This window comes from Mobula birostris, chromosome 11 (genome assembly GCF_030028105.1).
Source record: "Mobula birostris isolate sMobBir1 chromosome 11, sMobBir1.hap1, whole genome shotgun sequence".
Taxonomy (NCBI): Eukaryota; Metazoa; Chordata; class Chondrichthyes; order Myliobatiformes; family Myliobatidae; genus Mobula; species Mobula birostris.
This window is the reverse complement of record NC_092380.1, coordinates 77801026-77827066: the sequence shown is the minus strand read 5'-3', so window position 1 is coordinate 77827066 and position 26041 is coordinate 77801026. Positions and strand designations below refer to the sequence as shown.

The following is a 26041-nucleotide window of genomic DNA, read 5'->3' as shown; positions in this document are numbered from 1 at the left end:
AAGAAATTTGTGTAACAGGATCCAACTGCTTTTAGTCATGAACATTCTATTGAAATACGGCATGAGAAATAAATTAATTTGAAGATTATTTTTTGGCTTTACCTTAATATTGTGTTCCCAAAAGATATCCAAGCAACATGAAATAATACATGTACACAATTCGGGTTATGAGAAGTATCTCTTGATTTTAGTACATGCACAATATTGGACATTTTGTTACCAAGTGGGCATCTACCAAAAACAGTTTAAAACAGGTACTTCAGAAATGGGACAGAATTTTGTTTTCAGTAATAGAAATTTGCCCAAACTTGCAAAGAAAGATGGGATTAAAAACTTCCATCCATCATGGATCAGGATCTTTATTCAACTTATTAAAGAGTGTATTTAACTGAAAATAAAACCATACCTACTGAATGTTAAACAGTTCCAGAAAGCTGGAGAAACTTTTTCTTTTGACCCCCTCTAGTGGACATAGCATCCATCTGCAGGCATAATGAACAGAACTCTTTAACAGGAAGTTAGTTCTGACGAAGGGTCTCGGCCTGAAACGTCAACTGCACCTCTTCCTACAGATGCTGCCTGGCCTGCTGCGTTCACCAGCAACTTTGATGTGTGTTTCTTTAACAGGAAGTCCCACTGAGAGCACCTGTCCAGGCTTGGAGATGTAAGAGACTGCAGCTGCTGGAATCTGAAGCTACAAAAATCTCCTGCAGGGTTTCGACACAAACCATCAACAAATCCTTCCCTCCAGCAAATGCTGTTCAACTTACTGAGTTCTACTCCCAGCATATAGGCAGAGGCTGAGAACCACAGTACCTCTGGTAAGGATGACATTAATCAAGTATTGATCAAGGGAGGCAGAGGTACATATACATATACATCCTTACCAAGGGAGGCAGAGGTACATATACATATACATCCTTACCAGTACCTCTGGTAAGGATGACATTAATCAAGTATTGATCAAGGGAGGCAGAGGTACATATACATGACTGCTTTGACAGGGTTTGCGTGCCATTACTCCCTATAATGTGAAACCTAAGGGTATAAATGGCAGTGATGTTTCACTCCCCAATAAACGGACGCCTTTTATGCGTACAGTACTTTGAAGGAGAGAATAACACTGCACTTTTGTGAATCCCCACATAAACCAGCAACCCTGCGATCAGTCTTAGAGACCAACGTCAGAACATCCTTCAAGAGGGTGAACCCACTTAAAGTGTCGGAGCCTGATGGTGTACCTGGCAGAGCACTGAAAACTGTGCTGGAGTATTGAAAGACATTGTCAAGCTCTCTCTCACTGCTACAGTCAAATGTTCCCACCTGCTTCAAAAGGGCAGCAGTCACACCAGTGCCCAAGAACAGCAGGGTGAGCTGTTTGATGACTTTGTGGCCGATTTTGCAGATGGCCAAATTGGACAAATTAGGAGAATGGCCAAAGAAGTGGATGCAATAATGCATAGGGAAGTATATGGTCATGCACTTTGTTAGAAGGAATAAAAGTGTAGACTATTTTCTAATTGGAGAGCAAATTCAAAAATCAGAGGTGCAAAATGACTTGAGATTCCAAGTGCAGGATTCCCTAAACGTTAACTTACAGGTTAAGTCCATATTAAAGAAGGCAAAGGCAATGTTAGCATTTATTTCGAGAGGATTAGAACATAAAGACAAAGATATAATGCTGAGGCTTTATACGTTGTTGGTCAGACTATAGTTGTATTGTCTGCCTTTTTGTCAGCTACCTAGAACAGTCTCTGTTCGAAGCCTGCACCACTACCACTTCCCAACTTTTCCTACTCTACATCAACAACCGCATTGGTGCTGCTTCCTGTGCCCATGCTCAGCTTGTCAAATTCATCAACTTTGCCTCCAACTTCCACCCTGCCCTCAAATTTACCTGCTCCATTTCCAACATCTCCCTTCACTCTCTTGATCTCTCTGTCCCTATCTCTGGAGATGGTCTAATACTAATATCATTTTTTAGCTCACTGATTCTCACAGCTTCCTTGGTTATACCTCTTCCCACTCTGTCACGTATCCCCTTCTCTCAGTTCCTCCATCTCCACTACATCTGCTCTCAGGATAAGGCTTTTCATTCCAGAATGAAGGAAATGTCCTCCTTCTTAAAGAGACTTTCCTTCCTCTACCATCAACGCTGCCCTCACCCACATCTCTTCCATTTCACACACGTCTGCTCTCACTCCATCCTTCCGCACCCCACCAGGGATAGGGTTCCTCTTGTCCTCACTTACCATCCCACCAGCGTCCACGTCCAACACAATTCTCCATAATTTTCACCATCCCCAGCAGGATCCTACCACCAAGCACATCTTTCCTTCCCCCCACCCCACTTTCTGCTTTCCACAGGGATCGCTCCCTTGTCCATTCATCCCTCCCTACTGATCTTCCTCCTGGCACTTACCCTTGCAAGTGGAGCAAGTGCTACACCTACCCCTACACCTCCCCCTTCACTACCAGACCAAACACTCCTTCCAGGTGAGGTGACACTTCACCTGTGAGTCTGTTGGGCTCATCAACTGTATCCAGTGCCCCCCAGTAGGTTCAGAGACCATTTTATTGAGCACCTTTGCTCCGTCCACCAGAAAAAGTGGAATCTCCCGGTGCCCACCTATTTCAATTCTACTTCCCTTTCTCGTTCCAACATGTCAGTCCATGGTGTCCTGTACTGCTGCAATGAGGCCACAATCAGGTTGGAGGAACAACACCTTGTATTCCATCTGGGCAGCCTCCAACCTGATGGCATGAACATTGATTTCTCAAACTTCCAGTAACTGCCAACACCCCCCACCCCTTCACCATTTCTCCATTCCCATTCCCTCTCTCCCCTCATCTCCTTACCTGCCCATCACTACCCTCTGTGCTCCTCCCCCTTCTCTGATAGAAGAGAGGGTAGAAGGCTATAGAAGAAAGGGAAGGGTAAGAACAGCCAATCAACTTCCCAATGCTATTCTTCACCCCTCCCCCTCTCCTGGTTTCACCCATCACCTTGTACTTCTTCCTCCCCCCACCCCCTCACCTTCTTGCTCGAACTTCTCATCTTTTTTTTCCAGACCTGATGAAGGGTCTTGGCCCAAAATGTTGATTGTTTACTCTTTTCCATAGATGCTGCCTGGCCTGCTGAGTTCCTCCAGCATTTTGTGTGTGTTGCTTGGATTTCCAGCATCTGCAGATGTTTTCATGTTTGGAGTATTGTGATCAGTTTTCAAAGTCAAAATCAAAGTCCTATTCTTTGATAATAATAAATTTATTATCAAAGTATGTATACGGTACGTAGATTCATTTTTTGAAGGCATTCACAGGAGAAATACAATAGTCAATGAAAATCTACACACTAAAGATTGGCAAGCAACTAACGAGCAAAGATGAACTGCAAATAAATAACTACGTACATACTTACAGAAAACATGAGTTGTAGAGTCCTTGAAAAGTTGTGGAATCAGTTCAGAGTTGAGGTCAGTGAAGTTATCTATGCTGGTACCCTGATGGTTGCAGAGTAATAACTGTTCCTCAGTCTGGTGGTATGGGACCTGAGGGTCCTGTACCTCCTTCCCGGTGGCGGTAGCAAGCAGGGAGCATGTCATGGATTGCTAGGTTGTAGGGTCCTTCCTGTGGCAGCACTCCTTGTAGATGTGCTCAATAGTTGGGGGGTGGGGGTGGGGTGGGGTTTGCCTTCATGGTCAGGGTACATTCCACTATGCATCTATAGAAGTTTGTCAATGATTTTGATGACCTGATGAATTCACACAACCTTCTAGGAAAGGAGAGGTGCCCTCATGCCTTCTTTGTGATGGCACCTACAAGTTGGTCCTAGGAAAGATCCTCTGATAAGATAATGTTAAGGAATTACTGACCTTTTCCACCGCCAATCCCTAAATGAGAACCGGCTATTAGACATTCAGTTTCTTCCTCCTGAGGCTGCAAAACAAGTTACAAGCCTGTGGTATTACAGAAAGATTCAGCACGGATAAAGCAGTGGCTGATTGGCAGGAGGCAAAGAGTTGGAGCCTTTTCTGGTTGGCTGTTGGTGGTGAGTGGTGTTCCACAGGGGTCTGTGTTGGGACTGATTCTGTTTATGTTATATGTCAATGACTTGTACAATGGAATTGATGGCTTTATTGCAAAGTTTGCAGATGATACGAAGGTGAGCGGAGAGGCAGGTAGTTTTGAGGAAATATAGAGGTTACTGAAGGACTTGGCAACTAAGTGGCAGATGGAATACAGTATTGGGAAGGGTATGGCCATGCACTTTGGTAGAAGAAATGAAAAAGTTGACGTTTCTACAAACCCCATTTCCAGAAAAGTTGGGATATTTTCCAAAATGCAATAAAAACAAAAATCTGTGATGTGTTAATTCACATGAACCTTTATTTAACTGACAAAAGTACAAAGAAAAGATTTTCAATAGTTTTACTGACCAACTTAATTATATTCTGTAAACATACACAAATTTAGAATTTGATGGCTGCAACACACTCAACAAAAGTTGGGACAGAGTTAAAATAAGATTGAAAAGTGCAGAGAATATTCAAGTAACACTGGTTTGGAAGACTCCACATTAAGCAGGCTAATTGGTAGCAGGTGAGGTATCAGGACTGGGCATAAAAGGCTCAGTCTTTTCAAGCAAGGATGGGTCATGGCTCACCCGTTTGTGCCAAAATTCGTGAGAGAATTGTTAGTCAGTTCAAAAGGAACATTTCTCAACGCAAGATTGCAGAGAATTTAGGTCTTTTAACATCTACAGTACATAATATTGTGAAAAGATTCAGAGAATTCAGAGGTATGTCAGTGCGTAAAGGGCAAGGTCGGAAACCACTGTTGAATGTGCGTGATCTTCGAGCCCTCAGGCGGCACTACCTGAGAAACCGTCATGCTACTGTGACAATTATAGCCACCTGGGCTTGGGAGTACTTCGGAAAACCATTGTCACTCAACGCAGTCCGTTGCTGCATCCAGAAATACAACTTGAAACTGTATTACGCAAGGAGGAAGCCATACATCAACCCTATGCAGAAATGCCGACGAGTTCTCTGGGCCCGAGCTCATCTCAGATGGACCAAAAGACTGTGGAACCGTGTGCTGTGGTCAGATAAGTCCACATTTCAGCTAGTTTTCAGAAAAAACGGGTGTCGAGTTCTCCGTGCCAAAGATGAAAACGACCATCCAGGTTGTTATCAACGAAAGGTGCAAAAGCCAGCATCTGTGATGGTATGGGGGTGCATCAGTGCCCACTGCATGGGTGAGTTGCATGTATGTGAAGGTACCATTGACTCTGAGGCGTATATTAGGATTTTAGAGAGACGTATGTTGCCATCAAGGCGATGTCTCTTCCCGGGACGTCCATGCTTATTTCAGCAGGACAATGCCAGACCACATTCTGCACGGGCTACAACAGCGTGGCTTTGTAGACACAGAGTGCGTGTGCTTGACTGGCCTGCTGCCAGTCCAGATCTACCTCCTATTGAAAATGTATGGCGCATCATGAAGAGGAGAATCAGACAACGGAGACCACGGACTGTTGAGCAGCTGAAGTCTTATATCAAGCAAGAATGGACAAAATTTCCAATTGCAAATCTACTACAATTAGTATCCTCAGTTCCAAAAAGATTAAAAAGTGTTATTAAAAGGAAAGGTGATGTAACACAATGGTAAACATGCCTCTGTCCCAACTTTTGTTGAGTGTGTTGCAGCCATCAAATTCTAAATTTGTGTATGTTTACAAAATACAATTAAGTTGGTCAGTAAAACTATTGAAAATCTTTTCTTTGTACTTTTGTCAGTTAAATAAAGGTTCACGTGAGTTAACATACCACAGATTTTTGTTTTTATTGCATTTTGGAAAATATCCCAACTTTTCTGGAAATGGGGAGAAAATACAAAAACCCTGAGGTGCAAATGGACCTGAGAGCCCTTATGCACCATTACTTAAAGGTTAATTTGCAGGTTAAGTCTGTGCTAAGGAAGGCTAGTGCGATGTTAGCATTCATTTCAAAAGTACTACAGTATAAAAGTACTGAGCAGTTTTGGGCCCCTTATCATAGAAAGGACATTCTGAAACTGAAGGAGGTTCATGAAAATGATTCCAGGATTGAACAGCTTGTCATATGAAGAGTATTTGATGGCTCTGGGTCTGTATTCACTACAGTCAGAAGAATGAGGGGTGACCTAATTGAAACCTATCGAATGGTGAAAGGCCTTGAAAGAGTGGATATGGAGAGGATGTTTCATATGGTGAGAGTCAAAGGTCAGAGGACACAGCCTCAGAATAGAGATGCATCCTTTTATGACACTGATGAGGAAGAATTTCTTTAGCCAGAGTGGTGAATCTGTGGAATTCATTGCCACAAGCAGCTGTGGAGGCGAAGTCTCTGAATATTTAAGACAGAGGTTGTTAAGATTCTTGATTGGTCAGGGCATGAAGGAATTCAGGAAATTGGGGCTGAGGAAAAATGTATCAACCATGGTGAAGTGGTGGAGCAGGCTTGATGGGCCAAATGGCCTAATTCTGCTCCTATATCTTATTGTCTTATGGAATCAGTTCCAGAGACCTGACCGCTGTGACTTTCCCCTGCTAGGCCAATCTCTTCCCCCCCCCCCCCCCCCAACCCCCCAAACAGTTCCCAAACTGGTATACCTGTTGTTGAGGGAGATGGCCACAGCAGTACTCTACACTGGCTGTTTAACCCCTTTCCCCTTTCTGTCACCCAGTTTCCTATGGCTTGCACCTTGGGTGTAACTACCTTACTACAAGACCTACCTATCAACCCCTCAGCCCCATGAATGAGCAGGAGTTCATCCAGTTCCAGCTCCAACTCCTTAACGTGGAGTGTTAGAAGCTGCAGCTGGATGCACTTCTCGCAGGTGAAGTAGTCAGGAATGCTGGAGGTGTCTCTGCCTTCCCACACCCTGCCTGGTGTCTCTACTGTTCCTAAATGAACTATAAAAGAAAACAATAGAACTGTGTGGGAGATTAAAAAAACTGCCAGCTTTTTTGCCTTCTCTTACCAAAGCCTAAAAAAAGACCACTTTCTGACCACTCCTCTAAACCCTACCTTAATTTTCTTTCTTGTCAATCAATCCTGTACACTGATTGGGTGCTGCTCAAAGCTCCAAACTCAATGAGTCGCTGCCTTTTCTATTCAGTCAGTGAACCTGAGCGTACTGCATCTTCAGGCTTCTGATCTCTCTAATTGAGTGCTGCTCAAAGCTTGTTTTTAATGAAATGCTTTGCTCGCTTGTCCTTACAGATCTAAATCATCCCATGATCCTCCCCCTTCTCCAGCTCTGTATCCCTTTTGCCAATCAACTTTCCAGCTCTTAGCTTCATCCCTCCCCCTCCTGTCTTCTCCTATCATTTCAGATCTCCCCCTCCCCCTCCCCCTCCCACTTTCAAATCTCTTGCTATCTCTTCTTTCAGTTAGTCCTGATGAAGGGTCTCGGCCCAAAACATAAACTGTACTTCTTCCTATAGGTGCTGCCTGGCCTGCTGCATTCCACCAGCATTTTGTGTGTGTTGCTTGTAGATCTAAATCATACTTTTTTGCCTGTAGTTAAGGTAGATAAAGTGCTCTTTATCCCATTAGTGCATTTACACACAGCAGTACAGAAGTCAAAGGTGAGTTAAGATCAGGTGCCAACTCAAGTGCTATCTGATTTGGCTGCAGAGCATTGTGTTCCACCACTGGGTTCAGTTGTTCAAAGTCCAGCTACCAGAGGCATTTTGCAACCTGTCCCTTGGCTTTATTTCAGTCATGGTTGCTATACTTGCGCACAATCTTATCGATTTGAATGGGGTTGACAGCCTGAATTGAAAAGGCCACTTGAACAGTTCAGGAGAACCTTGGGATCTGCCACAAGATAGTTGCCAAGCACAGACAACATCACAGAGCAGAATGTACCCTATACATAGGTATGAACTTATGGCTCACATAATATACAACAGTGTATATTTTGCCAATAAGTTAAAGACTGGTTTACTCTGCAACCTGAATCTATACAAATGCAAGCATGCACTACAAGTCCATAATGGATCTAGCGGACACCAATAGTTGAATAGCCATCAACCCCAAATGTTTCTACCTCCTGACCAATTCCCTATTAAAGTTAACAGGCTGCTTCTTATATCAATTTTGCTAATTTATACAAAATTATGCCAAATGACTTCCAGAAGTTTGCTGCAATAGTTTTCTTAACAGATCATGCTTTGTTAATCTTTCTATGCTGGTACACTCCAAGTAGTTGTTTCCAATGACAGTTTCAATAAATTTCCTACCGATACCAGAAGACAAAGAAATTCATTGTACTTGTACTTTAAGAACTGGGCATAGCACGTCACTTATGAATGGGTTGGGGGAGGAATATTTGCTGCAAACTTATTTTCCCTTTCACTGCTTTAAAGAGGATTAGATGTGTTATCTTATAATCAGTTTCAATGTATTCTCTTTCCAAGTAAAAGCACTCAAAATATACCATTCTCACGAAGGGTTCCGGCCTGAAACGTCGACCGATCTTTTCCACGGATGCTGCCTGAGCTGCTGAATTCCTCCAGCGTGTTGTGAGTGTTGCTTTGACCCCAGCATCTGCAGATTATTTTGTGTTTACAAAATATACTATTATAGTCTAAGTTCTTGGCTATGAGGAATTTTTTTCCCTAAATATTTATCTAAAATCTTTGCATGAGAAATCAAAGTATTAATTTTTTTGCATCTTAGTTGACAAAAATAAAATTAATGAATTTTCCATCAGTAGTTCCATTAACTAAATGGTTAGATATTCTCCAAAATTCCCATTTACTGGATTTTTAAAATATCAAATCCATACATTCGTAATTTTATGCTCACATTAACAGACTTCATACCAAAAATTTACATTCACAAATGTACAGTTTATTGGACAAGACGGTGACAGTCCACAATTTACAGTATAGTAAATAGAAACACTTAAAGAAACACAAGGTGCAATGTTTTTCTACAATGCACTAGCTTAATAAAACAAAAACTGCTATTAAACACAAGTATAAATGGTGAACAACTGTTAGTTGCCTTAAATCACATAATTAAAAATATATTCCAAAAAGCCTATTTCTAATACAGCAATGATTGTTTAAAATGCTAATAAATTTTACAGCAAGTGTACAACACTGACTAAAATAGCAGCGGTTTTCTCAAGACAAGTTCACCCACAGGCTCTTGCCATGGATCTCAAATGTCTACAAAGTGCTCCCAGTACAATGTATAACATGGTTACAGTACATCCTCCCAATGTACAAAACGTGGGTTTAAAATCTAAACCCCAGAAAATTTACAGAACTTATGGTGCATGAGCCACTCAATAAAATGTCCTAATATATTCTTTAATCAATCTGTCCTTTTTATTCAAAAGGAACCCCAAAATCCAAAAATAAAAGAAAAAATTAAGACTCCATAGGCAGCAGAAATGCTACATCTCAATAAAATCTTGCAGGTACGAGTATCCTTAACGGGTCCTACAGTTGTGTGATAACTAAACTGCCAATGACTTGCCACAAAAAATCCAAATTTTAAAAAATAAGATAAAATTGGTTACAACCAGCTACACAATTTCAGTAAATTGTAAGGCTGACAGAACGGTTCATCTTTTTCCCAATGATCCGAGTATTTCTGTTACTTTGCACTGTGGACCTTGTTGTCATTCGGTCAGTAAACAACACTCGCTCTTCTGCTGCTGCTTTTGCCATTTGTGCCTTCTTTAATTCTCTGAAATAAAAAAACCACAAAGTTTATGGAAAGCATAGGTGTTTTGTTCCTTAAATCTTAGGAAATAAACTGGAAGAATATTTTTTCAGTAAGCACTGAAAAACAGTTTTACAATTTAGTAATGATAAATACCCCATTGCAATTGTATGCACTAGTTAATCACTCAATATCTACAAAGCATCATTTCATATTTATGAATCAAAGACCAGGAAAGTCTAAGGACAATCTTCAGGTGCCAAAGCAGCTGTGGGCCTAAGCAACAAATGCAAAAATTCAAAAACAAAGGACAGGTCTTACTGGCTGAGTCCCACTCATGGGCTGGTTCATCCACAATTACATAGTCAAAATGTAGCAGTGTAATTTCACTGGCCTCCACATGGAGGAATGCAGTAGCATTGTTGTTGTTCCTTTCTACACCTTGTGTTGCACAGATGGAAAGTGTGCAAGGAAGCAACCAGATTCGAACTCGGGACTATTTGCCTCGTAGTCCGATGCTGATGACACTACACCACTGGCCGCAACACTTTTTTTTCCCCAAATACACCTCAGGTAGTGCAGAAAAGAGCCCAATCCAAAACAGGTAAAGCTAGGGCAGCTATAAAAAGTCATTGGATTTTAAGTTAAATCGGATTTCAAAGCATTCAAGTCGCAAAATTGGAAACAATTTAAAACATTAAAGTTAAATATTATTTTCTTTCTCCTTAGCACTAAAATACACACCAGAAACCCCATGCTGGGATGATGTACAGTACAATTAGCTTTCCAAATTCATTAGCGAGTCCTGGTCTTCTGAATCTGACTGTGCATGCACAGAAATCTCAGACTTAATGTAGTCTCAGTGACTGAAAGCCCCATAACCCTTTGTATATACAATTTTCTGGACAAAAAATGTAAGCTCAATGAAACTAAAATTAGTGCAAACCTTGACAATTTCTCTAACTCCATCTGCACATATGGAGGCTTTGTAAGGCATTGGTATATGATGAGCAGTTTTGGGCCCCTTATCTAAGAAAGTATGTGCCGACATTGGAGAGGGCCAGAAAAAGTTCACGAGAATGATCCCAGGACTGAAAGGGTCAACATATAAGGAGCATTTGATGGCTCTGGGTCTGTACTTGCTGAAGTTTACAAGAATGAGGGTGAATCTACTGAATAGTGAAAGGTCTAGATGAAGTGGTCAGGAAAAGCATGTTTCCAATAGCAGGAGAGCTTAGGACCAGAGGGCAGGCCTTAGAATACAAGGATGCCCCTTTAGAATAAAAACAAGGAGGAATTTCCTTTGCCAGATGGTCGTGAATCTGTGGAATTCATTGCCACAGACAAAGTGGAGGCCAAGTCATTGGGTATATTTAAAGTGGAGGCTGATAGGTTCTTATTTAATAAACATACGAAAGATTACACACAAGGAGAAGGCACACCAATGAGGTGGAGAGAGATATCAGCCATGATGGAATAACGGAACAGACTCGATGGGCTGAATGGCCTAATTCTGCTCCGATGTCTTATGGACTTGTACAATCTCAATGTAAATAGCAAGGGCAGAAGTGCTGACATTTTCAGGATATCTGCTTGTGCCCACAACAACTCAGATGTGCCTATACACTACACATACATGTTAGGCTTCATACATTTCTTATGTGAATGGCTTAGTTATTCATTATCTAACACCCCCCATATCACTGTAGAGCTCAGACAATAAGCTTTTAAACAAACAAAATAACACTGTTCTGAAAATCAGATTCTACCTTTGCAGAAAAAGCTAAAATAATCATGAAATTTGCAAATTCTATGATCAACATTAATTTACAGGCCACCTGGGATTACAAACTGGTTATGTTTTCACAAATGTCTATAATAGAAAAATGCACAATAATAAAAAAATTACTCAGCATCACACCTCCATAGTATTGTAATGAATAGCACAAAAGTGCAAGATTGATAAGAAGAACTACTAGAAGTGGAGAATGAAAGCCAGTTCTGTCATTCCTAAGAACAATCATACACATACACACAAGTTGGACTTCTGAATGTAACACTATTATGGAAGCTCATTCATATGCAAGAGTCCACAGTTCCAGGTGTCTGCATCTTAGGGACATCCTGTATTCATGCATGAAGGAAGTTCAAGTGACAAAGAAGTACATGGGATCCAAAGTATAGTTCACTAATGTGCTTACTTTTGCAACAGTGCATTTTTGAATTTTTCTGCATTTAGTTCTAACCGAAGTTGATCCGCACTTTTTCTTGCAGTCGGAAGCAGCACTGAATGTCTGATTAAAGCTCCCGCTGTGGGTCGTTTCTCTGGATCTGGATGAAGCATTAACTGAAAAAAAACAATTGAAACATCAATTATTTACAATAGTCTGACATAGTTGAAAATCTTGATAGAAAAAACAAATTTTCTAACCAAATCTTACCTTCAATAAATCCAAAATTTCCTGGGAGTATGCTTGTGGAATTGTAGGAAGCTTTCCTCGTCGTATTTCATGCCATTTTTCCCCATTTCTTGGCAATGGCTCTGCACCAGCAGCAGATATAACAGTGAGAGCTAGAGCAAAGATATCTGCTTTTAGCAAATATCTGTAATCCTGAAATATAAAATGTTTGAAAGGATGTCATTGGGAGAATAAATGGAACCACAAAAGAAACTCAAATGAAATTAACTCTGATTATTTGCTAACCACTTCAACTCACACAAAGACCATCTACTATGATGGAACAGACAAAAGTATCAGATAAAAATTCAGGAAGTATTTCTATGTTTATACAGGTGGATTCAAACTGCAATGGTCAATTTTAGTTTGAAATATTAACACATTACTCAAACAAGCTACCTGATTCAAGCGTCATAGGTCCAAATACATCAGTTTCAGATCAGCATCTTCCCTGACTAACTATTCTTATTTGGGTCAATCAGCCCAAATATTCCACTATTAGCATTCAAAAGATCAATGTAAAAGCTACCGATGCTTGCATGAAAATTTCTGACAGTAAAAATCCACATTTTAAGTTACAAATCAACTTTTTTTTTAACACTGGGGAGGAGTTAGAATTTTAGTATCTTTCTTTAGATTTCCTTATTTACACAGATTCTATACACCTACTACAACAGGAAGAAAACTTACCTCTTGTAGTACTTCATTGGCCAGGTATCGACTATCTCCTTCTTCCACGTGAGGATTGGATACACGAGTAACATGTCCAAGGTCACCTAATTTTTATAAAATAATTTATTTACCATGTTTCCATCAAATCTTCCAATCTAAAATGAGACTATACAGTCCATCATCAAGCTCTTTTTATTGGAAAAGGTTCCCAATTAGTCCTACTCTCCCATTATTTCAGTAGTCTACCACCTGATTTCTATTTTAAATACATTCAGTGGCCACTTTATTAAGTACACTTGCTCCTTAATGCAAATATCTAATCAGCCAATCATGTGGCAGCAATTCAATGCATAAATGTGTGTAGATATAGTAAAGAGTTGTTCAGACCAAACATCAGAACGGGGAGGAAATGTGATCCAAGTGACTTTGTTGGTGCCAAAAAAAAAGACTTGAGTTTCTCAAAAACTGCTGACCTTCTGGGATTTTCACACACAGCAGCTCTCTAGAACATACAAAGAATGGTGTATAAATTCAGTGAGCGGCAGTTTTGTGGACGAAAACACCTTGTTTTTGAGAGCGGTCAGAGGAAAATACTAGTTCAAACTGACAGGAAAATGACAGTAACTCAAATAACCACACACTACAACAATGGTATGCAGAAAAACATTTCTGAACACACAATACAAACCTTAAGTGGGCTGGGCTGCAACAGAAAACCATACCAGATTCCACTCCTAATAAAGTGGCCACCGAGTATACATGCATGATTCCCTTCTTGAAAATTGTTAAATTTACCTTTACCACCTTTATAAATTGCCTCAACGCACCTTTCTATAGAAAAATGAACCCACTACCCCTTAAGCAATTTTTCCAATACCATTTATTCTGTATTTACTGCCACAATGACAAACAGGAAAGTCCTATATTTCACATTTAACATTTGGAAATTATCCTACCTATTTTATATACAATATTTGTTGACAATATACAGTCATCATCATCCATCTCTTCTGCCACAGAATTAGTTACTAATTTTTTGGATATAAATATGTTACCTAAAAATAAGAATACAAATAATAGTTAGGAATAGGCAATGAATTTTAACATTCTGGCCGCTCTGTACATACATTTACAAATGATTTTTGAAAATTATTTGTTGAAAAGGGCAGAAGCCTCCAAACTTAGTATCTGAACTATTGGACTGAACAGTTTCATCACAGGTATAATAATAAGGACGAGCACCCTTCAATATGTTTGGCTGACACTGAGTTCCGATTTAAGATGGTGCTGATGAAGCCCAATGACTACTTACTGGTGGCAAAAAATATAACTGAACACTTTATTAATAAAACTTCTTGTAAAATCTACAGTAAATTATCACTGCAAACAAATGGCGAGCAGAGGCAAGGATGAGTCGAAGGTTGAAACGTACGGGTGCGAGCCAGTCCAGACAGAGTCGAGGCAAAGTGAGGCAGATTTGAGGCTCATCCACCAAAATCGAGAGTGAGGTTTGATCAACCTAAGTGCCAGGCCAATTTGAAAAGGTTGTGTATCGGCTGAAATGTGGCAGCAGGATCCAGGCCCACAGTGTACTAGGTAATGGGTCCCAGTACAAGGAACAACCTGATGTTTTGACAATTTGACAATTTAAATGCTGGGCCAGATGGACTGAAAAGGAAGGGTGTCAGACCAGAGGCTTGGGTCAGGTCAATTCTGCTCTACAACGCTTACTTGGCTCTGTGCTGAATTGAGCTGAGGCTATAACCTGCTCTGAAATTCGTGCATATGGACTCTCTTTTGTTCTGAATGCTATTTGCTTACTTTTATTGTTGGCATGATTTGTTTTTCTCTCTGCACATTAGGTGTTCGAGTTTTTTTTTTAAAATGGGTTATTTTGAGTTTTTTTTTGTGTGGCTGCCTGAAAGGAGATGAATCTCAAGGTGTATGATGTATACGTACCTTGATAATAAATGTACTTTGAACTTCGAAAAAAGGAAAAAAAAATCATAATTATTGCACATGTATCAAATGACTTTAGATGGAGGTATATACATCGATATTTTGATAAACTTATTACGATTACATGAAATACCAAATAATCAGTGATAAGTCTAAATGAGATTCATAAAAGCAAAATAAAAACCACAACTGTACCGTACAATTTGAAGTTAAATTAAATGAAAAAACATTTGCACCACACTCAAATATTACTTGTTTAAAACACTAACCATTTCCTAGTACAATTTAGGACTTAAACCTATGTTGAGCAACTCAGTATTTTACTGGTTAAAAAAAAATACATGCTCCCTGTATTGTTTAATGTCTGTTCCTGTACAGCAGTGAAACAAAATAACTGCTATTCCAGATCTCATGCAGCACAAAAACAATAAAGAACACAATAATAAAAGCACAATAACTATAAACACACAACATAGCTAATATACATAGATTAAATGTATCTCCATAAGATGATGCTAGGCTGAACATAATGTGACTAACAGGTAATAATAAAGTAGTGGTCAAGTCCGTGGGTGGAAGTGTTGATCAGCCTTGACTCTTGGGAAAAGTAACTGTTTTTGAGTCTGGTGGTCCTGGCACAGATGCTATGTAGCCTCCTCCCTAATGGGAGTGGGACAAAGTCCATGAGCAGGGTAGCTGGAGTCCTTCATGATGCTACTGGCCCTTTTCCACCACCTTTCTGTATACATCCTTGATGGCAGGTAGGCTGGTACTAGTGATGTGTTGAGCAGTTCTGACTATCTGTGTAGAACCTGCCTGTCTGCCGTGGTGCAGTTTTCGTACCAAGCAGTGATGCAGTTTGTCACGATGCTCTCTACTGCGCATTATATGGAATGGCATGAGCATAGACGTGGATAGTTCAGCTCTCTTCAGCCTCCTCGAAGTAGAGCTGTTGGTGAGCTTTCTTGACAGTGTAGATTACGTTCATGTGAGGTTGTGTGATTGCATCCCAAAAGTTCGAAACTGTTCACAGTTACCACTGCTGTGCCACCGATGTAGAGGAGTGTGAGGTGCAAGTTTTCCTGAAGTCGATAACCACCTCCTTTGTCTTGTTGTAAATAAGAGGTCATTTTCCTGGCACCAGGCCTCGAGCTCTTCCGCCTCTCTGTATGCCTTCTCATTGTTATTGATGAGCCCCAGCACTGCTGTATCATCACATTGAACTTAACCATGTGTTTGGCTGGGCAGTTACATGTGAGCAGAGCGTACAGCAATCTCAGCACAGAGCCCTGGGGAGGGCACCCACGTTGAGGACAATGGACAGGGAGAAACGGTTGTGCATCCTGATTATCCAATGTCTATTCGTTTAAAAAGTCCAACACCCAGTTGTACAGTGACGTATTGAGACCAAGCAGTAGGAGTTTATTCACCCAATCTGTGGGACAATATCACTGAATGCTGAGCTGAAACCCAGAAACAGCATTCTAACACAAGAGTTACATTTCAAGGTGTGTCAGGGCAAGGTGCATGACAGATTGTAACCAAAATAAATCCTGGGCAGCTGAAAAAACAGATGCTAACAATTAATGAAAATAGAGGTGCCTCTGAGGTCCAAACTGGAGAAAAAATAGGGAGGCAGAGGTCATTGAGATAACTGCCAACAAGATTGATGCACAAAATACTGCTGAAATCAGGGCCAATGTAGGTGGTCTATAAAAAGAGATTACTGAGGATACAGGGCTTAAGGTAATTTAAAATACACAAGGAAAATTGTAGTCTATTCATGTTGTACTGGCGTATGGTAACAAAAAAATTCTTTTAAACATTGTACTTAATTACAAAAAGTTAAATGTGGACAAAAGCAGTAAAAGATGAGCATTAAGGGATCTATACACTTACTTGGCTTTATATCCATGTGTACTAGGGACATACTGTGAATGTATTTTAGACCTCGTGCAACCTGTAGTAGCAGGTCCCTTAGCTCTGGCTCATTAAAATATCGCCTATTCCTGTAATTTTCTGCTATGGCATCTGATAAGCTTCCACCTTTCAAATAAAAATATACAAAATGTCACTGCTCAAGATGTCCCAAATTAATAAATTGCAAAATAAGTTTTAAGTTTTAAAAAGTACATTTTCTTCAGAACATATTGACAGCACATGCTATTCTAAGTTAAAAATATCGGATTAAAACCTTACCATTGCAGTACTCATTTTGAATGAGCATATGGTCATCTTCCGCCCAGGCCGAATAATAGCGAACTACATGTGTGTGTTGACCTAGGACTGCATGTGCATAGACTTCCCGTAGAGCATTCTGTCTATATGTAAAAAATGAGATAAGATCTTCATCATAAGTTAGGACTTTATTCCCTGGAGTGTAGAAGAATGAGGGGAGATTTGAGTTAGGACTTTATTCCCTGGAGCATAGAAGAAGGAGGGGAGATTTGATAGAGGTATATAAAATTATAATGGGTATAGATAGAGTGAATGCAAGCAGGCTTTTTCCACTGAGGCTAGGGGAGAAAAAAAAAACAGGACATGGGTTAAAGGTGAAGGGGGAAAAGTTTAACGGGAACATTAGGGGGCAGCTTCTTCACACAGAGAGTGGTGGGAGTGTGGAACGAGCTGCCAGATGAAGCGGTAAATGTGGGCTCACTTTTAACATTTAAGAAAAACTTGGACAGGTACATGGATGAGAGGTGTATGGAGGGATATGGTCCAGATGTAGATCAGTGGGACTAGGCAGAAAAATGGTTTCACACAGCCAAGGGCCAAAAGGCCTGTTTCTGTGTTGTAATGTTCTGTGGCTCTATAACCAGTATTGCAGTAACATCAACAGAAGTATTTGTTTCAGGTATGCACATTCTATAAACCAGAAGACAAATGTGATCAAGTGCTGAATTCAAGCTTAGAAGATGATCTATTTGTGGGCCAGTTATCCTCATAGCAATAAGACATATAATTATTAATTTTTAGGTGGTAATTGAAGAAGCTGGATCAAAAAAGTGATTCAAACAATTCACTAGCACAGAAAGAGGAAAGGGCTGTATTCTTTCTTTTTCCATAAACATTATTCTATCCCATTAGAAGGGCATTATAAAATCTAACTTTGAATTGTACATAGTGTCGCAGATGTGTACGTATAAATAGAAGCTACTTACTCATCAACTGAACCTGCTAATGGCTTTTTCGAGCGTTTTATGGCATAAATACAGCCATCGAGTCGCTTCACACATTTAAAAACAGAACCAAATTCTCCAGATCCAATCTTCTCCAACTCATGGAATTCTGTTGTATATCGCGATTTCATATTGCTTTCAGTAATTGGAATTCTCTATGAAGAATGGAATAAAAATCAGAAGCATTAAGTTAAACTCAACTTGTTTCATGGTTTACTGTATAAATATGAATAATCAGATGAAAACTCAATTTTCAGTTGATTATTCAATAGCACCACAATCAACTAAAACACAACCTTGGCTTACATGCAGCATGTTAAAAATGAAACCAGTCTAAATGTAGCACTGTGATGCTCACTTATAAGCTTAATGGAGAGCAAGGAATACAGTGACGGAAACCTGAATCAGTGTTAAAAACTCAGTTCAAGCAACATGTATAGAGAGAGAATCAGACATGTTTTTCCAGATCAATGATTCTTCACTACAAGGGCCGCTTACCTGCTGCTGTTCAACAAGAAATTTTGTCATCAAGAAATGGGAACAATCATATTAAAATCTGGTGCTCAAATTGCACTCTCCCCACATTCAATCTATTTAAGCCTGACAAGATCTAACCTTTTGATCCATTCATCGATTCCTCCCCGACCCCCCTCTAGAAATTGTTTTTTCCTTCAATCTGAAATATTAATTATTTTTCACAGACGTTGCCGACCTGAGTATTTCCAGAACTATTTCTTACTGTCCTACTTTCCTAACTCCGAGGCAACCCCTGTATAACAGTCTGCAAGGTTACTGAAATTCACCCTTACAGAACTTGCGATAAATTAAATAAACATTGCTTTCCGACTCTCAGTCATTGATGTATGTGCTATTGACATGGCTTCATACTATGGATTGTATGAAGGGATTGGCTGTTACTGAACTCAGAAAAAAAAAACACCAACATTTTTGGCATGAACACAATGAGCTAAGTGGCACCTGCACTATAATTTTACAATTTCATGACACCAATTTTCTCATTGACATATACATAGCAATATATTTAACAAGCATTTTATTAATACCTTTGCTGGCCGGATACTTTCATCATCAAGCTCCCCATCACTTCCATCCATTAATTCTCTGCACAGAAACCTAAAACAATTAGGTTATAAAACCAAGCAGTATGCAGATATTTTACTTTATGGTATAAAATATGAAATGATTTGTTAATCATCTGCAAATGGTATATCAAACACATGATATATCAAAGTAAAGGCACAGGCAATTGCATCCATCTAATAAAAATGGAAATTATGTTACAGAAAACATTAGCATAAAATGGACTAAGTTTTGCCACCTTCTGGAAGAAAAGTTAAGAGGTTCAGTATTACGTACATTTAAGTAATTGAATCAAAATCAGTTTTATTATTGCTGATGCATGTGGTGAAATGTTTTGTGGCAGCAAAACAGTGCAATACATAATAAAGACTGTTATAATAAATAACTATTTTATTATATATATATATAATTCTATTACAATTAAATGTAGAATTAGATCATTACAATGATTTAATTTCTACAGATCTATCATAGAGAGCATTCTAAATAGTTGCATCACCATCTAGTATGGAGAGGCCACTGCACAGGACCGGGAAAAGGTGTAGAGGGTTGCAAACTTAGCCAGCTTCATCACGGGCACTGGCCTCCCCAGCATCAAGGACATCTTCAAACATGATCCCTCAGAGGTGGCATCCATCATTAAGGAACCCACGACACAAGACATGCTCTTTTTATTACCACTAGGGAGGCGGTACAGGAGCAACACCCACACGAAGTTTTAGTAACAGTTCCTTCCTCTGTCATTAGATTTCTGAATGGACAATTAACCTACCCATGAATATTACCGCATTATTTCTGCTCTCTTTTTACACTACTCAATTTATTTTTTATATTTCTTACTGTAATTTATAGTTGTACTGCTGCTGCAAAATAACAAATTACACAAGTCAATGATATTAAACCCGATTCTAATCTGTCAGGTGCTCAGGCTTTTCTCCATCTTGGTATCTTAATTGTCTATCATATATTAAACCTCACTTTACATGATGAAAAATTCCGAAGTGCAGTTGGTGGGTTGAGAGAATGTGTTGCGGCCACAAGGGTTAAGGCACTGATGGAATTCCTCAGCTGGTACTGACTCAATGGCATCTTTCTGTATCACAATAATTAAGGATCTACTTTAAAAGAGTTATGCAGTACTAAATTGCATTTAGGTGTCAAACACAGTGGATAACCATTTCAAAGAGATGTGTGAAACAATGGGACTCAATGTAATGCCTTTTCTTCATCACAGCAAGATTTTGATAAGAAATAATTTTCAATAAGGACTCAGGTCAGGCACCATAAAGACCCATGAAGTGTTAAGAGTCTTATCCTATAATGTTGACTGTTAATTTCCCTCCATAGATGCTGTCTGCCCTGCTGAGTTCCTTCAGCATTTGGCATGACTTTGTAAATAAAAAACCACAAGCAATATCAGTGGTAAGTGTACTTTCATCTCCATTTAGTAAATGCAAAGTGTAGCTCAAGTAGTCAAAGAGCTGTCAAACAAAGGTGACCAGTCATCGTTAACTGTCCACATTAGTTTGTTTTGTTTTATGTGCATGCATGCAACAGCTGTTAACAGTTCTTCAAGAGATAACATTTGGCACAAGAACGTCAGAAGGGTATGGAAGGTAGTAAACATTTTCATATCAAAGTGTTTAGTGCAAATCTTAATTTAAAAATTTTCCAGAAATGAAGAGTTTCAGTATTTACCCGTCCCAATACGTCCTTTTCCTTCTTCGACAGTGCACAGATGAAGAAGAGTGGATGTACATGGAGTCTGGTGTAAAAGGGTTAATGTTGACATGGGGGGGCTTATTCTTGTAATCACATGGCATTTTCTCAGACTGCTCAACATTCCTGAAAAGTGCCCCTCCTCGACGTCTAACTGAGCTGGAACCCAGGCAACTTGCAACCCTTGCTTTGGATAATAAACTCTGAAAAGATATAACAGCAGCCTTATTTTAATAACCATAGATCACATTCAAAATATAAAAGTTCTAATAATGGGTTTTATATCAGTTCCATTTAAGAAACTCCATTCAGAATCAAGCCCCAATAGTTTTCAGAAAAGTTAAATGGAAAAGTTTATGCCTTTTACAACACCACTGGCATACATATTCATAATGATAGTCTTCTGCTAATATATTGCCACTATCAAATCATTATACAATTTAATTAAAGTAACAGACAATGTATATAACAGTCTGTCTCATAAATCAATAAACTAGTTGAAGAGAATTCCATAGTTTTGGAATGTCCTGAAGCAAAGTAAAATAATAAAATAATTGCAATGGTTTGAGCAATTCCACAAACAACAGACAAGATGAAGTCCTACCACTTCCAGCACAAATAGCCACAAACCATTTTACATTTAACAAAAGGCTCAGCACAAACCCAAAAAAGGCACAACCATATACAATGGTCTTCAGCCAGAATTGCCAAGCCATTTCTCATTCCTCTGGAGTTCCTTACCATTATATAAGCCAGTTTTCAGCCAATTCAATAACAGTAGATACTGGGGTACAGCAAATCTCATGGGAAATTGATATCAGTCCATGTCACACCACTATCAATCTCCATTTGGAACGAACACAATAACTGATTACCCACTGTACCCTGGGATAGAGAATCATACGGATTCACTATTCTCAAATTGAAGAAATATCTCCTCATCCCATCCTAAAGAGCCAACTCCTTTTACAAAAGAAATGTTTAATTTCATTAACTTTTCTGAATGTGAAGTAGTCCATTTATGAGAAATATTATTCCATACAAGAATTCATATCTACATCGTCATTCACCTAGATGGCACTATGAATCTCGGTTCCACTTTTGTACCATTTCCCATTACCCCCAAATTGCAACACAAACCAAGTATCTGTCCAAATTCTCCTTAAATATTGTTTATAATCGAGACTTCACAGCTTTCTAGAGAATTCCAAAGATTTAGGGCAAGAGGAAAGCTCTCAGTTCCATCTTAAACCCTCATTATGAAACTATCTCTTAGTTCAAAAAGGCAATTGGTTCATTGTTGTCACATGAACTGAGGTTCAGCACATTCACATAGGTTAGGTCAACACATCAGTAGAGTGAGATAATACACGAGATGCTAAATTGTCTTACAAAGGGTTAAAATCCTGCAGACTGATGCTAAAAGGAACCTAGATTTGAAACTACATTCAAGAATATTCATTGGTGTTTTAAAATATGTTTAAGGTTCATACATTACTTAATAACAAATAGGAACCTATACCTTAACGAATTGAAACTCAAAATTCCTTCCCTAAATCCCACAACATAAAAATGGTCAATAACTTAATATCTGCTCATGCAAGAGCATTTGCCAGTACCTTGGGATGAAACTATATTGATGATTCATTTACAAATACATTTTTAAGTTTATTCTTTGTTTTTAAACCACACTACAAACTCTCTTATTACTTCATGCAGTTATGGAACAACTTTTTCCGTGTGTTTTTCATCCAACAAAATAAACCACCGGCAAAAGGACTTACAAAGAAATCCTATATGCAGGAAAAATCTAAATCCATCACGACAGATGATTGGATAACCATCACATTGAACCCAAAGTGTATGCTCTCTATTCTATTGCCATGATGCCAACTGAAGTCACCACCATTACTCTAATCAACGTTTACAAACATGAAACATTAATCTGCTGAACTCCCTAGCATTGTTAATTTATATAATTGAGACAAGAGTCTCAATTATATAACAAGGGTCTGATTACCCTTCCTTTGAAGACAAAATGTTTAGAAACAGTGCTTAGAAGAAATTCACAAATAGATCAATAAACTACAAGCAAAACCTACTGACTATTCACCAGCAGTACAGAATGATTTCACAAACTATTCACATATCCCATCAACCTCAAGATCATAATCTTGACAGTCAAAATGCTGTAGCAATCCAATAGTAATCATGAAACTATGACAGGAGACAAATGCTTCCTTCAAAAATTAGACACATACTGTACCTTGAAAATTAGCAGATTTTCACCATAGTTTAATTATTTACAGCTCTAGTAAAACACTGTCCTTCAAAAACTCACACTTAAAACCCAACTTTATCAAATGATCAAAGTTAGTTTTAAAGTATATATGGCAGTGGGGTTCCATTACTTCATAACCCAACAGTAGTGCAAGATGTCAGTATTCAGGTAAGTCAATCCTGTTTACTATCGAGTGTAGCAGTTAAAAGATTAATAGACAGAGGCCCAGCTCACTGATTCACAGACAAGTTTGATCCCCACCATGGGCAGTTCAAAGAAATTTCGATCCAGGTTACTCAATTTGTTTCTCAGTGGTAGTGACAGTGAAAACACTGGGCTGTCAAAAACAACATTTGGTTCACTGCCATACTGCAGGAAAGAAATCTGCCAGCCTTACGTGATCTCACACCCACCCATAAAAATGCCTTTCACTGTCCAGGGAAAATTAAGCAGAGGGAACACTTGTTATGAATGTTTTTCCTTTAATCTATTGTGTTTTGCCTGGAGATATGCGAATTGATAGAAAAACTGACTAAACATAAATTTTCGGACAACTTTCAAAAAGCTTTTTGTCCCCACAGACAAAAAGTACAGCAATCCCCATTGTCTTTGCTGCTGATCACGCCTAAACATGGAAGGACTTAAACTCCACTGGTCTGGCAACAGAAACGATCACTGCCACAGTTCAACGCGGCAGAGCTACACAGCAATTTGATAAAGTCAACAATCCACGCACAGGACAGGTCTCAGAAAAACCTCCGTCCGAAGACAAAGCAGACAGGCAATAAAACGAGAAAATATCGACTTTGGAGCGAACTATCCCCTTACTAGAGAAAACGGAATTTAAAAACTTAGATCGACAGTTGACTGCCAAGCCAGGATCTTTAAACCCTTTGAGAGAGTTTAGCTGCAAACCCCGGAGCCTCTCACCTTGGGGGTGTGCGGCGTGTCGAAGAGCCGGAGCTTCCTCAGGGTTTTATGAGGGGGAGTGTCGGGACAGTCCGGGATGGGGGAGCTGCACTCGTCCTGGTCGCCGCCCTCTCGGATCGGGGAGCTGCACTCTTCGCGCTCGCCGCCCTCTCGCAGCGGCGAGCTGGAGGATTCCTCCATGTCTCGGCGGTCCCGGTAGTCGCGGCGGCCCTTCAGGGGGGAGGGGCTGCTCACGAACCCGTCCTCCCAGCTCAGGTTCACCATCTCCAGCTCCTCGTCCTCGGCACGGTGGCCGTCAGCGCCCTCGCCGTACTTGCGCTCGGGGTCCGGCGACTCCTGGAAGGCCGAATCCTCGGTGCTGTTACCGCCGTCCTCCTCCTCCTCGTCGCTGCCGGAGAAGTTCAGCTTCTGCACCAGGGAGCGGGAGGCCGGGCCGGGGCTGGTGCCGGCCTTCAGACAGGTTCGGCGGAAACTCATGTCGACTGGAAACCAGCAGCTCGGGCAGTGGCAGAACGAGAGGCGGCGGCGGCTCAAACTCGGGCAGAACAGACCCGAGACCAGTCTGGGTGACACAAACTAACGGCAGGTTTTGAGGGACGGTCCGGCGGCCGATCGTGTGCACGACGGTGTCGGTTACTCGGCTCACGCCTCTCCCAGTCACTCGACCCGCGCACACGCCACAACACTGCAGCTTTCCCGCGACCGTTAGTCACGTGGCCATTTTAGGCCAATAGCGGCCCCGCTCCGAGTTTTCAAAAAACACTCGGTCACCGGACCTGCGGGTCCCCGGCTGCGCGCGCAGTCCGGCTGCCGGCGTCATTTTCGCGCCAAACGCTCTTGACCTGATTCAACCCTCGTTTGGCACCGCCTCCCCCTGTTGTTCGGGAGCTTTACTCTTGTCATTTGCAACTAATTCTGCAAAGTTTCAAAAAAAATAAACAATCAATACTGCTCTTTATAAGATCAAACTGGAGCCTAGTACTCGTTTTTACGTCTCATTGTTAAAGCTGTTTCTCCGAACCATCTTTTTAATCAGATTAAACATGTTAAATCTAATCAACAGCGACTTGACAAAGTCTGCCATTTCAAAGTTGTTTCAACTTTGTTTCAAAGTTAAACAAATGCCATTTAAGCGTGATTTTGTTTGCTGTTTCTAACCTGTCGCTTCGTTGTCATTAAACTGCAGATTTACAAAGAAACCAGTATTGTATTTACAAATGATGGTGAATTATGTACACAACTGGATACTCTTTTGCTAAATGTTGAGTTAAATATATTGCTAACGCAGCCTCCCCCCCCACCCCGGGGCTATGCTATAAACCGTTTACTATAATGGAATTATTTAAATCATTTAGATATGTACAATGAAACTGATAAACAGGGCGGCATGGTTGCATAGTGGTTAACAACACCCTACAGTATCAGCGAACACACACACACACACACAAAAGTACAGGTTACGATGAAAGGTCATGGCCCGAAACGTCAACTGTTTGCTCTCTTCCATAGATGCTGCCTGGTCTGCTGAGTTCCTCCAGCACTTTGTCTGTGTTGCTTAGATTCCCAGCATCTGTGTTTGTGACAATATCAGCGAAACCGGGTTCAATTCCCGGGAAAGGAATTTCCCCATGGGTTTTCACCGGGTGGTAGTTAATTGGTCGTTGCGAATTGTCCTGTGATTAGGCTAGGATTAAATCTAGGGATTGTTGGTTGGCGCGGCTTCAAAGGGCCTATTCCGCGCTGAAACTCAATAGATAAATAAATCTTATCGTATCGCAGTAGTGCCATACGATAAAACACAACGTTTAAAGGGAACAACAATTCCAGTTCCCGATCCCTGGTGTTCGGGAATTCAATGCCAGCTCCAGCTGCAACCCTCGGCGTACTGTCCAGTTCCTCGCTTCAGTCTGCTCACACTTTGAAGCTTCGTTTTACAACCCAAACAACTGAGCCAACTGCCAAGTTTCCAAACAATTAGACGCCAGGTTATTGGAGTTTTAGTACATTGAC

The 26041-nt window shown here is 40.2% G+C and overlaps 1 protein-coding gene and 1 long non-coding RNA gene across 8 annotated transcripts in view; one reads left to right on the top strand and one right to left on the bottom strand.

The window, feature by feature from the left end:
* The window catches only part of LOC140205217 (uncharacterized), a 38875-nt gene extending 23867 nt beyond the window's left edge, over window positions 1–15008 (top strand). For 2 of the 6 annotated variants that reach the window (XR_011887782.1, XR_011887785.1), the window contains exons 3-6: window positions 628–821; window positions 3124–3287; window positions 8501–8572; window positions 12003–15008. This is a non-coding gene — a long non-coding RNA (uncharacterized lncRNA). Of the gene's footprint in view, window positions 1–627; window positions 822–3123; window positions 3288–8467; window positions 8573–12002 lie in introns of all 6 variants that reach the window. The other 4 variants (XR_011887787.1, XR_011887783.1, XR_011887786.1 and 1 more) reach the window with 4 other exon arrangements.
* On the bottom strand, window positions 8903–24761 carry wee1 (WEE1 G2 checkpoint kinase). 2 transcript variants are annotated; one of them, XM_072272614.1, is made up of 11 exons: window positions 24032–24761; window positions 20800–21023; window positions 19065–19134; window positions 17983–18155; window positions 17018–17139; window positions 16718–16864; window positions 13816–13914; window positions 12878–12963; window positions 12170–12340; window positions 11930–12075; window positions 8903–9752 (listed from the first exon to the last, which is right to left on the bottom strand). In XM_072272614.1, exons 1-11 carry the CDS (start codon window positions 24506–24508, stop codon window positions 9599–9601), a joined length of 1869 nt encoding a protein of 622 aa, XP_072128715.1. In that variant the 5' UTR covers window positions 24509–24761; the 3' UTR covers window positions 8903–9598. The 2 variants fall into 2 exon arrangements, with proteins under 2 accessions (XP_072128715.1, XP_072128716.1); XM_072272615.1 differs by having other exon boundaries at window positions 19065–19122; window positions 24032–24760.
* Between the last annotated feature and the right edge of the window lie 1280 nt (window positions 24762–26041).